The sequence below is a fragment of the Macaca thibetana genome, chromosome 10 (genome assembly GCF_024542745.1).
Source record: "Macaca thibetana thibetana isolate TM-01 chromosome 10, ASM2454274v1, whole genome shotgun sequence".
In the NCBI taxonomy this organism is placed as follows: Eukaryota; Metazoa; Chordata; class Mammalia; order Primates; family Cercopithecidae; genus Macaca; species Macaca thibetana.
Window position 1 is genome coordinate 8,941,723 of NC_065587.1, and position 16,592 is coordinate 8,958,314.

Genomic DNA, 16,592 nt, shown 5'->3' on the forward strand with positions numbered 1-16,592 from the left:
CCGGGCAACCCCCCTTAATGGGTGTGGGCTGTGTGGACATCTGGTGCTCCGGTTGGGGGCGCCTCCTCCCAGGAGCTTCTCTGAAGGAAATGGGGGAAAAGCTGGAGCAGGGGCCCTGGCAGTGCCCCTTCGGGAGGGCTTGCGGCACCTGACTGTGGCTCAGAGCACTGCTAGCAGCCTGCGTGCACCATCCACAGAGCTCCTCTGTGCCAGGTAACGCTGGGGAGGCTGGGGGCCAGGGCTGTGGCTGGTTAAGGTGTGTGACCTCAGCAAAGCCACCCAGGCGGGTCTGTTTCCCTCCTGAGTACCTGAAGTGTGGTGTACTGTTTCAAGAACAATGGCCACCATTTGTTGGCCTTTCTCATGAAATTCACAAGAGCCTCAAGGGAGGTGTGTCTTTACAGAGGAGGAAATTCGGGTTTTGAGACCTAAGTAGCTTGCCCAAGGTCACCCAGCAGACTCCCAGGTTAGGACCCTCCTGGATTGCTGTGAATCGGCTGGAATGGCAAGGAACAGGCAGTTTGGCTGGGAGGGAGGGTTCCCTGTTCCCAGGGTATATATAAACAGTCTGGAGCTTTCCTTCTGCTGGCTGGGCTGCCCCGAGGCCCCAGAACCCACCAGGCCTGGTTTCCGCTCCTGCCACTTGAAGGGTCCCTCCCTGTCCCTTTAGGCTGTTAAGGAAACCAAGGCCTAGAAGCACCAGGACAGAGCCCTGGGCCCACGGTCCTGCCCCAGTCCCACAGCTGTGCAGAGCTGGAGGAGGAGGGTGGGGGCTGGGTCATGGTGCCTACACAGAATCACAAAGGAATCTGGTTCCTTCTCACCCCACCTCCCATCCCCTGCCCCCCAACACATGACACACCCCGTGGCTGGGCTGTGCTGTGTGGGCAATCCCCCCTGCCCATTCTCAGTCCCTAGGGCCCCGGATCTCCATCCCAGTGGAGCCAGGCCCAGGCTGTGGGCAGTGGCCATCCCTGAAAATGATGGAGCCATGCACGGGACCAGCAACTGGGCCTCACCGGGCTGTTCTGCTCCTCAGGGCAGTGTAGCCTGCTGTGACTACCCTTCAGAGAAGGACGTGGCTCATAGCTGAAGAGATTCAGCCCCATGCTCAGTCCCATCCTGACTCCTCCTGTGACTAGGCCCATCCCAGGCAGTGGTCCTCCCCCTGGTGTGGCTTACGCCAAGCCTGGCCTCACCAGCCACACAAGACACTTGCTGTAAACTTGCATCCCATCACTCAGTCCTGGCACACAAGCCTGTGGAGCTGCAGTTCATGGCTGGGCTTGGCTTCCCAATTCTGCACAAGTGGAAGTGGAGACTGAGGCCAGGTCCTGCCCAAGGTGACCCAGCTGGGAAGCACGGGACCTGGACTTGGATCTGACTTGTGGGCCAGTGAGCCTCCTGGCTCAGAGGGTCACTGCCTTTAGGGAGGGAGAAACTAAAGAGCAGCTTACCCAGTGGGGGAGATGGTCAGCACCCCAAATCTGTCAGCCAGCCAGCATTACATCCAGGGAACAAGCTGGAACCTGGATACAGTGACCTGTGACCCCTGAAGTGCCACCCACAGCCCTTTTATCCCAGGCTGGAGGGTGTGCCAGGCACCGCACAGAAGGTGGGCAAGGGAGGCCCATTAGACTGAGGCCAGGGGCCCTCTCAGCAGTTGGGGGGCTGCCCTCAGTCCCTGGCCCACTGCCTGCCAAGTCACGTAGCCCCTTGGCTGGACACCACAGCAGTCGCACTACAGACCCTCACACACCTTGTGCTGGGTGGTACCAATCTGTGTTTATTGAATAACCTATGTCTGGGACACGGTGACTGATTGAACATCAAAGAAGCCATAGGTGTATCCCCCTTTTCAGTGAAAAACCACCCTCTCCCACCCCCAAACAACAGTGAGAAAAGGCACAGGACATACACACGACACGCAGGTGGGCAGGGTCCATAAATTACAGTGAGAGTAGGGGAGGGGCAGGAGAAAAAGCAAGCAGGTGGGGTCCAAGCACACCCCAGGGACAACATTCCAGCCTGCATCGAGGTGGCCCTGTTGTGAGCACCCCCCAGTCTGTGCTGGGGTACCTGCCCATCCTCTGCTACAACCAGCCTGAGGACGAGGCACAGGGAGGCAGGACCCTTGTCACTCAGGAGGCCCTGGGAGAAACAGTCTCTGGGAGGTGCTGCACCAGGGGGTCCAGAAAAGTAGGACTTTTTCTCCTAGGACACACATCAAGGCAGGGGACCTCATTCCTAGTGCCCACCATAGGCAACCCTCTGCCCACTCTGAAAAGAAGGGCTTGCCGCTGGGGAGGGATTAGGGGTTGGTCCTTGCCGCCCTGGTTTATTTTTGGGTCAAGAATTAGTGATAAAAATATACAGATATGCAACTTACCATGGGGTTACTTCCTGATAAACCCATCATAAACGAAAATATCATAAGTAAAAAATTCATTTAATACCCCAACAGACCAACTGTAAAGTTGAAACATGGCTGAAGTTGAACCATTGTTAAGTTGGGGACAGTCTGTACTGTGGAAGTGGGAGCTGGGGTAGGGGAGGAGGGAACCTAGAAGCCATGCTGAAGGCACCTGGTCCCCAGTCCCAATGGGTGGCTTCATTTCTCCCAGCTCCCTGGGCCCAACCTGAGCTTGGGCTGACATCCTAGGAGGCGGGGAGTGGGAAGGAACAGGACAATTAAATAAGATACCATTTATTTTTTTAAAAAATTAAAAAATGCTGACATTATTTCATCCATCTGCAGGCCTACCCCCTGCCTCCCACCAGCCTCCCAGGGCTGGGCCCCCTCCTCCCCTGGCTGTCCTGTGTAATAAAAGGAAAAACAATGAGCAGGCTCAGCCAGCCACAGGGGAGGGAACGTAGACCCAGGGAGAGAATCAAGACGCTACAGCAACTCAGCCTCGCATCATGGCAAACCCAAGCACACTGGTAGAAAACATTGGTATAAAAAGGGGGGAGGGCATGCCGGGCACGGGCCTGAGGGCACCTGCTCCCTGGTGCTCAGAGACTGCTGTCCCCCAGAGGAAGCCTGATAAAAACTGAGGAAGCAAAAAGGAGAGAGTAGGGTTCAGGAGAGAGAAACTCAGGAAGGCTGGAGGCAGGGGCTTGGCAGCTTGGGAGCTCCCCCTGCTGCTATCAAGTCAGAGCTGCCCAGTTTCTGCCCTGCTACCTTTCCTCTTATGCCCACCAGGCCCTGGACCATGGGCATCTAGTGACAGCAGCTTTAAGGGGCTCTGCCCAGGGGCCTGCTGGCCTGAGGTGGCCCAGAAGCCTCGGCAGGTGACAGCTAAGATGACAAGGCTCCTCCCCACCTCTCTCAGCGGGAGGATGCTGGGGGAGAGAGGAACCGAGAGAGAAGTGGAGGGGTGGGCTGAGCCTGGTGGTCAGGAGGCGGCAATAGCAGTGCCACCACCCAGCTTGACAATCATCTGCTGGCAGTCGTTGCAGGAGCGCCGGTCACCCACCTTCTCCAGGGTGCGGGCAGCCTCGGCCAGTAGCACTGCCCGCTGGCCCGGGGAGGAGAGGAAGGAGAGGGGCAGGTGGCGGCAGGCCAGCAGGATGGCAGTGGCCCGCTCTCGCTGGCCAGGCCAGGCATCCACCTCTCCTGTGGGAAGGAGATGTGTGTCAGAACCGAGAGTCTGCCATGAAGCCGGTGCTGTTCCTTGGCGTTACCTGGACTCATTCACTGAACACTGACACCCATCCTGGGAGGTGGGGTCTGCTGCCCCACCCAATCCATGGAAAAGAAGTGGATTTGTCCAGCCTCTCACAGCCAGCCCATGGTGGGACTGAGATGAACCCACATGACCTGGCTCGATGCGTGCGCCTGTGTGGGGACGCCACCCCAACCCTCCTTCCCTGAGCAGAGCATGACCCATGACCACCCCAACCCCTGCAGCCCACCAAGGGTGGCCCCAGGCTTCTTTCATTCTCAGGCGAGGTGTGCTGGGCACCGCTGCCAGGTGTGGGAGTTGGGCTGGCCCCTTCCCTCCTCTCTTCCCAGGGGTTAGGGCCCAGCCCAGCCTGTGAGCTGGGGAGTGGTGGGCTCACCGTGCTTGGCGCTCTGTGTGGTGCGCCGCCGCAGGCTGTGTTCCAGCAGCTGGTGGGTGCGGGTGGGGCTGGCTCCTGCCATCAGGCGCACAGTCGCTTCGTGCAGGAACACCTGGGGAGGCGCCGGGGTGACATCCCTCATACCCCTGGTCCCCACCTGTCTATGCCCAGGGTAGTTCTCCCTGAGCCATCTCGCCTGCCACCTGATAACATCCCTTCCCACACCAACTTGCCTTGCTCACCCCTGAAAAGTGAACTTTGTTGTCCCCTACTCTGACCGTGAGCCAGGCTGGAAACCTGGCTGAACAGCAGGAGCAGGACGAGAGGCGAGAGGCGAGAGAGGCAAAACGCCTGCTTTTCCCAACTGGTGACAAGAAAGCCCTGGATGTACCTTGTGGGGCTGGCAGACAAGTGTCCTGGGTGAAGCCCCAAGGCCCTGGAGGCTGCTTCAAGTTTGACAAAAGGACAGGTGTGACAGGGACAGAGGGGTGAGGAGGGACAGTTGGGCTGGTACCAGAGAGGTTTGGTATCCTCTTTCTGTATCTTTAGAAAGGAACAGAGTCTAGAGGTGTGCAGGTAAAGTCTGCAGCGCTTAGGTATGAGCCACTGGTGGGTGAAGGGCAAGGCCGAGGTCTGCCATTTCTTAAAATCTCAAGCTCTTTTTGATGCCTTTATATCTCAGTCTTCAGGGAGGGTCTTCAGTGCTGCCAAGTGGATTCTGGTCCTGGTAGGCAATGGGGAGCCACTGATGGGCTCTCAGCAGGGAGAAGCAGAATGGAAATGGTATTTAAGAGGAGGCCTTTGGACCAGGCGAGGTGGCTCACACCTGTAATCCCAGCACTTTGGGAGGTGGAGGCAGGAGGATAGCTTGAGGCTAGGGGTTTGAGACCAGCCTGGGGCACACAGCAAGACCCCATCTAATTAAAAAAAATTAAAAAAAAAAGGCCATTGTTGCCAGCCATGCTGTAAGCAGACCGGAGGGCTGACCAGAGGGGGCTCCAGGAGGCAGGGGTACCACCCCAGGCCTTGGGGTACATGCCTTCTTTTCCATAGTAAGGAATGGCTCTCTGATGATACTGTCTGCTGTGTCTGTCTTGGCTCGCTGCACACAGCGGCCCAGTGCAACTGTGTGGGTCCCACAGCACCTGATGGGTGTGGGGGCTGAATATCAGGCTCCACGGCAGCAGCCTCGCTCTGAGGCCGTCTCCTTCCAGCCCAGCCTGTGCCCCCTCAATGACACTTCTGAGTCATCTCACACAAATTTTTAGAAAAAAATACAGGTACAAATATGTTGAATAAATTATGTAGCAATAAAAATAAACAAAAATGGAAATGGCTGGAGCCCGGCAAGCCCAGTCATAGACCTTTCCTCTGACTTAGTTCAGATCATGTGGCCACTGCCAAGAGGATGTTACCCAGCAGCAGAACCGAAGCCTCTACTTACTATGAAAAAGAGAGTGAATTTCCCTTTAAGTGCGGTTCTAGAGAAATTGTCACTTTGCCAACAGTTATGAAAGTCAAAGCGGAGCTTGGGACCGGGCCAGGAGCCCTGACTTGCCGCCATTGCCCTCAGAGCCCTCCCACTCAGCATGTGCCTGGGGAGGCACAGCTCCCTGCTGGCCCCTGTCTGTGGCGGCAAAGTGTGGCCTGCTCCCTGCTGAGCTCCGGGGCCAGGCACACAGCAGGCACTCAACCAACGTGTGCTGAACACAGGGACACATGGCGCCCAGCCCAGTGTTGGGCATGAGCCAAGCAGGTGCTCGACAGGTCACCAGGCTGACCTCAGAGGGCCAACTCCACCACCATGCGCTGGTGCCCATGCTGGGTTCTGGGCTCAGGCCCCACAGGCTCCAATCTGCCCTGCCCCACCAGCCAGCTGGGCCTCACCTTGCGGTACGCTGGGCGGAAGCTGTGTGCCAGCCTGCGCAGGCTGCCCAGGTCCCGCTGGAAGCCCGCCAGTTCAGCGCCTGATGCGTGGTAGGTCTCTCCCACAGCCTGGCTGGCACTGGCCTGCTTTTGCCAGAGCGTTGTCCGTAGCGACAGTAGCAGGTCACAGGTGAGCAGCTGGACCACCTGTGGGGTCAGCCACGAGAAAGGGGGAACAGGTGACTGGCCCATCCCTGAGGCAAGGATCCCAGCACCTACCAGGCTTCCCCCAAGACCAACACTCAGCAGCTCTGGGAGGAAGTGGAGAGCCCCAGAGCCTGGCGAACTCCGCAGGACGTGAGGGAACAGCTCAGGGGAGAACCAGTCCCTTCCACGGCCCCAGGAGGTGGGAGACAAGCCCTCTCCATTCTGCAGATGAGAAAGCAAGGCTCTGACAGGGACAGCAGCTTGTATAAGGGACATAGCACAGGCAGGTGGCAGGGGCAAAAATCAAACCCAGGTTCTCCCACCCCATGGGAGCTCCACCATGGCTGGCTAGGAGGCTGAGATACCCACTAGGTGCCAAGGAAAAGCCTGAAGTGGCAACAGAGCTTGGAGATGGGGCTGGGGGAAGGAGGAGGAGGAGGGGGAGAGGAAGACAGGTGTTTCAGAAGACAACCACAGAATGGTTTAGTGCTTGGGGACTAGGCTGACTGACCTGGCTCTGCCACTTACTAGCTACATGACCCTGGCATAGGACTTAGTCTCTCTGAGTCTGTTTCTTCATCCAAAAAAATGGAAATGGCACCACCACAGGGCTGCTGTGTCATATGAGAAGGTACTGCATGTGGGCCATGCATACTCTCCGCCCACTACCTACGGGGCTAGGCTGCCCACCTGGCTTGCAATGGCACACCAGCACGACACCAAGCAGTGAGGAGCAGCGAGTCCTTGTTGAGATGGGCCGCAAGTAGCCCGCCGGTCCAGATGAACTCCCTCAGGCCAAGCCTCATCCCACCTAGCCCTGGCTTTCCTCCTTCCCAAGACACTGGGCCTGGGGAAGACCCTGCCCTGTCCCGGCACGAGACCTTGATCCTTGCCTACACTGTTTTCTGGCTGTTGTGTGCTTCAAGGGGACGTGGATAAGGATCCCTCTCCTCAAACAAAACCTGGCGCTTCTAAGCTGTGCATGCTGCAGGAGTGCCTGTGGACACGGAGGCAGCAAGCCTATAGCTGGATTCTGCCCTCTGAGGGCCATCAGGCTGCATGGGCTCGTCTTCTAAGCTCACTCTCCTACCACAGAGCTGCTATCAAGGAACCCCAGTCCAAAGGGTGGCTGCAAGCCTCTCATTCCCCAAACTGAGCCTGTACTGTTTGGTTCTCTCATGAAGATAAATATGGAAGAGACTAATGGAAAGCCCGAAAGAGAAGCTGAGATGTGGCTCGCCATCTGCCTTTGGTCTTGGCAGCCCAGGGCATTTGACCCCCACCCCGTATTTTTTAAAAGATGGAGTCTCGCTCTGTTACCCAGGCTGGAGTGCAGTGGCACGATCTTGGCTCACCGCAACCTCTACCTCCCGGGTTCAAGCAATTCTTCTGCCTCAGCCTCCTGAGTAGCTGGGATTACAGATATATGCCACCACACCTGGTTAATTTTTGTATTTTTAGTACAAAAGGGGTTTCACCATGTTGGCCAGGCTGGTCTTGGAACTCCTGACCTCAGGTATCTGCCCACCTCAGCTTCCCAAAGTGCTGGGATTACAGGTGTGAGCCACCGCGCCCAGCCAGTTGGGGCCTTTTCTGCACACTGCCTGTCCCTATAGGGGCTGGCACGCTGTCCTGGGTTCTTCCCAGTGCCCAGGTCCACTGACAATATCTAGCTTGAAGTACTAGCCTAGCCAGCTGAGACCAAACCCCAGGGAGTGGCTGAGAATCTGAATCTCTAGGACTCTCCCTGTCCCTCCTACTGTGGAGTTAAGGACATGTTCCTCAGGAGACCAGGTGATGCTCCACTTCCAGCTGGGTGCCCTCCTCTGTTTCCTGGGATGGCTGTGACTTAGGTCCCAACAGTGGCAGCAGTGCCCTCTATCAGGATCCCCTCCCCCAAGTGATCGGGCCTTCGGTCAGGGCACGATGGGCAGGCTCTCGAGGGCCAGGCAGGCCTCTGTAATGCACTGTGGAAACATTGCATGGGTACCACCAGAACATGCAATGCAACTACAATGCACCGCAGCTGCCCGCCAGGAGGTGTACAGCCAGCCAGGGAGGTGCCCAGGGTGGTCTTCGGCTCTGTTTGTGTGCCCAAGGGGGCAGGGGTCCACTCCAAGGCTGCCTGCAGAGGCCTGGGAAGTCATGCAAACTGCTGGAGCAAATGCAGGGTGAACCCCTGGACAGCTGGGGTGTACCTGGATTTACAGAGGCTATGGGCCAGCAGGACCTGGGACTCTGGGAGCCTAAGAAAGGTGCAGGTAGAAACACGCTTGCCTCAGAGGCTGAAAAGGCAGTCCACCTAGGCCAATAGGCTGTAACTTTTTTTGAAAGGGGGCTGCTGTCCTGGTTTCTCTGTCTCTTGGATGGCCCCACTTTCGGGGTCAGCATGAGGTGAGTGGGAGTGTTCTCATAAACCAGTGCAGAGCACCTCCCCCAGGGCCAGCTCAGGCCCCACTCACGTGGTTGAGGGCAGGGTCAGAGGTGGTCCCGCTGACGTTGAGGCTGCTCCATAGGTGGCCGCTGGCCCTCTCGCAATGGCAGAAGGAACTCTGCTGCCCATCTGCTTTCCCAGGGAGTGAAGCATGCATGGCTCTGCAGGCATGGAAGACGGCCTTCACCAGGGGGCTCCTGCAGCAGTGATAGGGAGTCGAGAGGCAGGTCGCTATGTGTTACCCGCGTGACAGGCAGAGGGGCCCAAGCCAGTGACCGCCACGCCCCACACTGATATGACATGTGCATCTACTGAATGCAGTGCTGCCACTATGGCTCCAGACCTGAAATGCCAGCCCTGAGCTAGGGTGAGCGCCACACCCTGTAGCACCTTCATTCAATGCTGGAAGTCAGAGACACAGGATTCACCATCACGTCTGCTGCTAAGAAGCCACCCAAGATAAGTCATTCCAACATGTGTGCCTCAGTTTCCTTACCTATAAACTGGCCACAATAAGATGTTGTACCCGTTCTTTAAGGGACCACCCTCCCAGATATGTGGTATTAAACTCTCTGGAGAAACTTAGCTTCTTTCTGTAGAGCAGACTGGGAGTGGAAGGGGAGGCTAGGGATGGAGGAGGGTCTCATAGCATCCTAGTCCCTGAAGAGCAGAGGGACCCAGGCGTAAGTGAATCCAGGAGGCACCAGTGCCTGCAGGGGTGTTTTGGCTGTCCATGGCAGCTCTGCTGCTCAGGAGTGAGATGACTTTGGACAACTTACCTGCTGTGCCTCAGTGTCCTCAGGCAGATTGACTGGGGGAGACACACATACAGGTGGAATGCTACACAGGGCTGGGTGCTTACCTAGTTAAGAGTGCTTAAAAATGGGGCTACTTCAATGCAATTAGGATGTCACATCTACTTCAGGGAACACAGGACTTTAAGTCTGTGTATACTCGCTCTTCTAAGCAACTTCCTGTGCACTGGTTAAGAGTCTGCTTGATAGGAAATGCTACAGCCTTGGCTCTAAGGCTAGGACCTCGTGGGGCCTTTCTGTCCTGGAGCATTTTACAGTTTCTCTTAGAACACTCAGATCCAATTAGAAACAGCTGGGGAGTCAGCAGGCAGGGCTGCCCATCACTAAGCGCTGAATGCCCCCAAGATGCAGACATGAATCTCCAAAGAGGAATGTCAAAAGCTCTCTGGTTATGCCATGTGCTAAAGGTTATTTTAGTTACAGGACAAGGTTGCCAGGGTTGATGGTGGGGCTGGAGGTGGCTGGAAGGAAAGTGGGTAAAATGCTGGCACACAGGGGCAGGATGCTCCAGTGCACATGAGTTTTGGGGGCAACAGTGGCCTCTCTGCACTGATTGTGAACCACCAATGCCTGCCTCCACCACGAAGCTTCTGAAGATGCTGGGAGCCACAGTGCTCTTGTCTCTTCTTTTCAGCCTGTGGCGTCATGAAGGCTGCAGGGAGGAGGACCTGGAGGCAGTGCTGACAGCTGCTGGGACAACTGTCGTGTTGTGCAGAGCAGGACACTTGCACAGAGGACCTGCTGGGCCAAACTGAGTTCTCCATGGTGCCCTCACCCTCGACTTTTCTAGCCACCCACCTGTCATGCAGTCCTGACCCTTCACCCCAACGTGCCCACCCAGTCCAGCTTGCTCCTGCTAACTCAAATAAGATTCCCCTGGAGAGAAGCAAGTGAGTGGCCAAGGAGGGTTACGCACTCTGTCACTTCCAGGGCCTTGGGGATGCGTTCTACTTTGGTAAAATGAGAGCGTACAGCTGCATCGTCTCCCTGGAGCCAGCTGATGGCCACAGTGATTGCAGACGTCCACCACCGACAGATGATGTCTGGACCTAGAGGGGAACAGCACCAAACGTACTCCAACACCCACAGAAATGAGACCTGTGGCGCTCAGAGGCTGCTACACTTCCTTCCTAGGAGGTGGGTAACATCTTTGCCTGCTGGGAACGGGCCAATAGCCTCTGGGCTCCCACACCCAGGACTCGGGGGGAGGGGAATAAACCAGTGCAATCATGCAAAGTGTTTGGCAATATGTGTCAAGAGCCTTAAAAATGTTCACTCCTGGCTGGGCACGGTGGTTCATGTCTGTAATCCCAGCATTTTGGGAGGCTGAGGCAGGTGGATCACCTGAGGTCAGGAGTTTGAGACCAGCCTGGCCAACATGGTGAAACCCCCTCTCTACTAAAAATACACAAAAAAATTAGCCAGGCACGGTGGTGGGCGCCTGTAACCCCAGCTACTAGGGAGGCTGAGGCAAGAGAATCGCTTGAACCCCAGCGGGGTGGAGGTTGCAGTGGGCGAGATCGCGCCATTGCCCTCTAGCCTGGGCAACAAGAACAAGAGCAAGACTCCGTCTCAAAAAAAAAAAAGTTCACTCCCGTTAAGCTAGTAATCCCATTTTTGGCAGTCTGTCATAATGAAATTGGCTTAAAGAGAGAAAAAAGTTTAACACAGATGTTCACTGCAGTGTTGTTTTTAAGTAAAAAGATGGATACAGGCCGGGCGCGGTGGCTCAAGCCTGTAATCCCAGCACTTTGGGAGGCCGAGACGGGCGGATCACGAGGTCAGGAGTTCGAGACCATCCTGGCTAACACGGTGAAACCCCGTCTCTACTAAAAAATACAAAAAACTAGCCGGGCGAGGTGGCGGGCGCCTGTAGTCCCGGCTACTCGGGAGGCTGAGGCAGGAGAATGGCGTAAAAACCCGGGAGGCAGAGCTTGCAGTGAGCTGAGATCCGGCCACTGCACTCCAGCCTGGGCGACACAGCGAGACTCCGTCTCAAAAAAAAAAAAAAAAAAAAAGATGGATACAACCTAAGCTTTCAATAGCCATAAAGAATGGTATCTTCAAAATGGTATCTGGAACAGGCTCCTGTTAAGAGTATTTTAAGTCTTCTCTCAGCCTTAGTTTTCTCAACTGCAAAATGATGACAGTAGTGATCCCACAAAACCAGCAGGGATGGTCATGCTTCCCTAAACTTGAAAACAGAGGCCACAGGTCAGGGATCATGATGGGGTGGCTGATTTTCTGGGATCCCTCCCTTCCCAGGGAGAGTGACCAGAGGTAGCTTGATATCCCCATCTTCCCAGGTGGCCACAGAAGCCCAAGAGTTGGCAGCTGATGTGCTATCGTCCTGAAGGCAGTTTAGGGACAGAAGCAAAGAAATGTCCTGGTGTCAATCCAGTCAGCAGGCTGCGCTGTGACACTGAGGTGATGAGGGGCTGGGGAGTGGTAGAGAGGCCCAGATGAAAAGTCTCTTCAGAACAAAGAGTGTAAGGCCCAAGAGCTGCCTCAGGGGCCACTGTGCATCTGAAAGGTGACTCCCCGCCATCCCTGGTGCCTGGGCCACTCGTTGCTTGTTCTTCTAGGAATTAAGGGTCCTCACCTGGGCCACACAGCCAGGGCTTGAGGAAGACATTCAATCACTCATTGCCCTACTTCTCTGAAACCATAGTTTCCTGCCTCTGAGTGCTGTTTGGGAGGGGGTGACTGTGAGTTGGGGTCACATGAGGGCCATAGGTATGAACCTGGGATCCAGAGAAGACGCTGGCATCTACACTCCTAACACCCTGGACCCCTGGGGCAAAAGCACTGTGAAGACCTGGGCACCCTGAGACTGTGGGCCACCCGCAGGTGCTTACCCAGGGCAGATTTGAGCACGGAGCTGCTGGAGAGTGGGGGGCTCACAATCCCCACAGAGTCCACAAAAGAATGAAGTAATTTCAGGTACTCCAGAGCACTGGAGAATTCACTAGGAAGAAAAGAGAGGGTCCCATGTACATCAAAACATACACACAAGGCCCACCTCATGACCTGGCTGCTCAGCTCTCCAGCTCTAAGACCCAATGGCCATTTCCATCCCTTTCCTGTCATCCCAGGCACACGCAAGCGCTGTCTATGTGCACCCTTTGTATTCCACAGGCATCCTTCCTCTGTGTCTCTGGGCTGTCACTGACACTGACACTCTTCCCTCTACTGGAGGCCTTTCCCTAGCATCCCCCACAGCCCACCCTCACTCCTCCCCTTAAGCCCCAAGTCCAGTGTCATCTCCTCCCAAAAGTTTTGTTATCTCCCAGGCAGAACTGCCCCCTCCCCCTTTCCTCAGGTGCACCCCAATCAGGATCTGGGCCTTGTAGGAAAGTGACTTTGGGGCCGGGTATGGTGGCTCACGCCTGTAATCCCAGCACTTTGGGAGGCCAAGGCAGGCAGATCATTTGAGGTCAGGAGTTCCAGACCAGCCTGATGAATGGTGAAACTCTGACTCTACCAAGAAATACAAAACTTAGCCAGGCGTGGTGGCAGGCACCTGAAATCCTAGCTACTTGGGAGGCTGAGGCAGGAGAACCACTTGAACCTAGGAGGCAGAGGTTGCAGTGAGCCAAGATTGTGCCACTACACTCCAGCCTGGGTGACAGAGTGAGACACTGTCTCAAAAACCTCCCCCAAATACAAACAAAAATAACAAAAAACGAAAGTGACTTTGGCACCTATCTGCCTCTCAGGTCTTACTCTGTGGAAGAAGGACTGCGCTCGGTAAGTGTGTCAGAGACAAAAATTGCCCAGAACATTCCATGAGGGGCTGGGTCCCCAAGATGTCCAGGCCAGATGTGTCTGCCTTCTGCTGAGTTTGTCACATTTCATTTCTATTCCCTTTCAATAGGCCGCTGCTCCCTACCCCAGAAAGCAAAGCAAGCTAATGAAATTCCTGACTTGATCCAAGTACTGACTCCGCTTGGTAAAGGGATACATAAAAATGGGCGCACCTGCCAGGCGCAGTGGCTCATGCCTGTAATCTCAGCACTTTGGGAGGCTGAGGCAGGCAGACTGCCTGAGGTCAGGAGTTTGAGACCAGCCTGACTGACATGGTGAAACCTCATCTCTACTAAAAATACAAAAGTTAGCTGGGCATGGTGGCAGGCACCTGTAATCCCAGCTACTTGGGAGGCTGAGGTGGAAGAATCGCTTGAACCGGGAAGGCGGAGGTTGCAGTGAGCTGAGACTGGTCCATTGCACTCTAGCCTGGACAACAAGAGTGAAATTCCATCTCAAAAAAAAAAAAGGCAGGGCGTGGTGGCTCAGGCCTGTAATCCCAGAACTTTGGGAGGCCGAGGCAGGCAGATCACGAGGTCAGGAGATCAAGACCATCCTGGCTAACATGGTGAAAGCCTGTCTCTACTAAAAATACAAAAAAAATTTAGGCCGGGCACGGTGGCTCAAGCCTGTAATCCCAGCACTTTGGGAGGCCGAGGCAGGCAGATCACAAGGTCAGGAGATCAAGACCATCCTGGCTAACATGGTGAAAGCCTGTCTCTACTAAAAATACAAAAAAAATTTAGGCCGGGCGCGGTGGCTCAAGCCTGTAATCCCAGCACTTTGGGAGGCCGAGAAGGGTGGATCACAAGGTCAGGAGATCGAGGCCATTCTGGCTAACACGGTGAAACCCCATCTCTACTAAAAAAAAAAAAAATACAAGAAACTAGCCGGGCGAGGTGGCGGGCGCCTGTAGTCCCAGCTACTCGGGAGGCTGAGGCAGGAGAATGGCGTAAACCCGGGAGGCGGAGCTTGCAGTGAGCTGAGATCCGGCCACTGCACTCCAGCCTGGGCGACAGAGTGAGACTCTGTCTCAAAAAAATAAAAAAAATTAGCTAGGTGTGGCAGCCGGCGCCTGTAGTCCCAGCTACTCAGCAGACTGAGGCAGGAGAATGGCATGAACCCAGGAGGCAGAGCTTGCAGTGAGCTCATATCATGCCACCGCACTCCAGCCTGGGTGACAGAGCGAGACTCCATCTCAAAAAAAAAAAAGGCGTACTTGGTCTAGGAGGAAAGGCCAGGTCAGGGTTAACACAGGGCTCTCATTTTTGAGAAATTAAATACAAAGGAGTCATTTGATTGCTTTGCCAACCCGATGCCAGGGCTTGCTTCCCTCTATGAGTGCAGGCCTTCAGGCTGTCCTGGAGTTGCCTGTGTGGACAGGCCCTAAGGCAGGGGGACTTGTCTGGTGACTTTACCAGCTCTCTTCTTCCTGGTCTCCAGCCTTCTTTTTGGCCTGAGGTTTCACCAAGGACTCTATAGCTCGCTCCAGCAGGTTCTTGCAGAAGGCCTGGTGGACCTGCGCAATGGGGTCGGCTGGAAAAGAGATGGGCAAGGAGGGTTAAATGGGGCTCATTTATGAGCCCATTTTGTCTATGGAGAGAAACTCAAAACCCAGCCATGCCCTGTGAATGGGGATCAGATCCCCCTTCTCCACCAAAGCCCAGAACTACTGTGCTGAACAGCTGGAGGCTGGGGGAGAGTGTTCACTCCCAGGCTGAAGTGCCCAAGACTGAAGTTCTGGATAAGCTCCGGTGGGGAGGGCATGTGGGGGAGGGTGCTGTGTCTCCTGATACAGTGCTCACTACTCTATGATTGGGAGCTGTCAGCTGGAGTTGGATCAGAAAACAGAAAATGGAATGTCTCAGAGGATGTCTCTTCTCCATGTGGCTCAGGAGAACCACCAGGCAAGGAGGAGAAGGTGGTAGCTGCTGCCTCACTCATGACAATGAAGAACATGCTCCTGTTCTTTCAGAGCTTTGTCGTGGAACCTGCCATCAGAGGCGACCTGTCTGAACTGGCTAGACATGGGGCCTTGCCATGCTTGGATAGCTGACTGTCACCAGCAAGTTTCTTTACTGGCAGGCCTCAATCACCAGCCCCTTCTCTCTCCTCACATGTGGAAGATATGTGGGCCTTGAGCTAATGACCAGGAGAAGGAGGGACACTTATGAACATATTCCAGGTAACAAGGCCTGGAGCCAGAGACTACAAAGCCACTGAGAAGTCCATGTCTAGCCAGCAGGGGTGGGGTAGAAAGATTTAGGATTGCTTTTGCTTTCATCCTTTATATTTTGGTGTTGCATACAATTCTCACATTGAGCAATAAAGTTATCATTTAAAAAAGAAAAGGATAGCGAACTCCCCCAATGCGTGACACACACACCCTGTAACTGCAGTCCCCACAGACTCCAAGTCTGAGAGAGGAGGAAAAGTACAGCAGAAAGCAGACAGCCACTGAGCACTCAAAGTCTAAGTCAATCCCGACCAGCCTCTACTGCTCCAAGGCAGGGTGAGTCGACTCCAATCACTATCAAATGCCAGGGACAGAAAGCCAGCATCTCCTTCCAATGCCTGAAGCTTCGTCCCTGTCACCACTCTGAGCAATTGATGACCGCCTGCCACCTATTGTTCCTGAACTCTCCATATATGTGTGTCTGCTCTCCTAATAGGAGAGACCTGGAGGCCAGGGAAAGCAAGCCTCACACATCCTTTGTGTCTCCAAAGTGCCCAAAACAAGGGCTAAGAGTACACTTGGAGCTTAATCACAATTTATTACTGTGTGATGTAAGGACCATAGGCTCTGAATGTCAGAGAGAGCAGAGCTGCACATCTAGCTTAGCCACTGACAATTTCTGATCAGGCTTGTGACCTTAGGCAAGTTACTCAACCTCCCTGAGCTTCAGTTCAAACAAACAAACAAATAAAGACTCAACAAGACTGAGACAACCCGTGTCTCCGTGTGTCTGCTGCACAGTAACTCTGTAGTACCAGCGGTTCGCATGGCTTTCTCCAATTCTGAACGGCTCCAAGGTATTCTCACCTGGGTTCCTCTGGGCACAGTATAGACTCTCCTTGGCAGTTGACTTCACAGACCAGCTCCGCTCCATGAAAAACTTCTGACCCAGGGGGTGGCAGAGCCAGCGCAGGGAGTCAGGAACAGCGCTGTGCTCGGGGCCACACAGGCTCTGGGCTCGGCTGAGGAAGTAGCTCTGTGGAAGGACAAGGACCAGGGGTAACACCAAGGTGGCAGAAAGCACCATGGTGGAGGTGAGCTTGGGGGGAGACTGAGAAAGCTCAGCACAGGGCGGGGACTCCCACAGGTACCTGGAAGTAAAGCCCACCACGGAAACTAGGGCAAGCCCACCAGTGGAGTGTGCTGGACTTGCTGACTAGGT

At 55.0% G+C, this 16,592-nt stretch overlaps 2 protein-coding genes across 2 annotated transcripts in view; one reads left to right on the forward strand and one right to left on the reverse strand.

The window, feature by feature from the left end:
* Positions 1 to 16,592, forward strand: part of SNU13 (small nuclear ribonucleoprotein 13) — a 335,885-nt gene that overhangs the window by 95,969 nt on the left and 223,324 nt on the right. The window lies entirely within an intron of this gene.
* Positions 1,767 to 16,592, reverse strand: part of SREBF2 (sterol regulatory element binding transcription factor 2) — an 80,606-nt gene continuing 65,780 nt past the window's right edge. Inside the window, exons 12-19 of the mRNA XM_050805822.1 lie at positions 16,238 to 16,406; positions 14,613 to 14,730; positions 12,246 to 12,355; positions 10,304 to 10,436; positions 8,601 to 8,769; positions 5,953 to 6,138; positions 4,066 to 4,177; positions 1,767 to 3,619 (exon numbers count right to left, since the gene is read on the reverse strand). Coding sequence (XP_050661779.1) covers positions 3,399 to 3,619; positions 4,066 to 4,177; positions 5,953 to 6,138; positions 8,601 to 8,769; positions 10,304 to 10,436; positions 12,246 to 12,355; positions 14,613 to 14,730; positions 16,238 to 16,406 — 1,218 coding nt within the window. The 3' untranslated portion in view covers positions 1,767 to 3,398. The remainder of the gene's footprint in view (positions 3,620 to 4,065; positions 4,178 to 5,952; positions 6,139 to 8,600; positions 8,770 to 10,303; positions 10,437 to 12,245; positions 12,356 to 14,612; positions 14,731 to 16,237; positions 16,407 to 16,592) is intronic.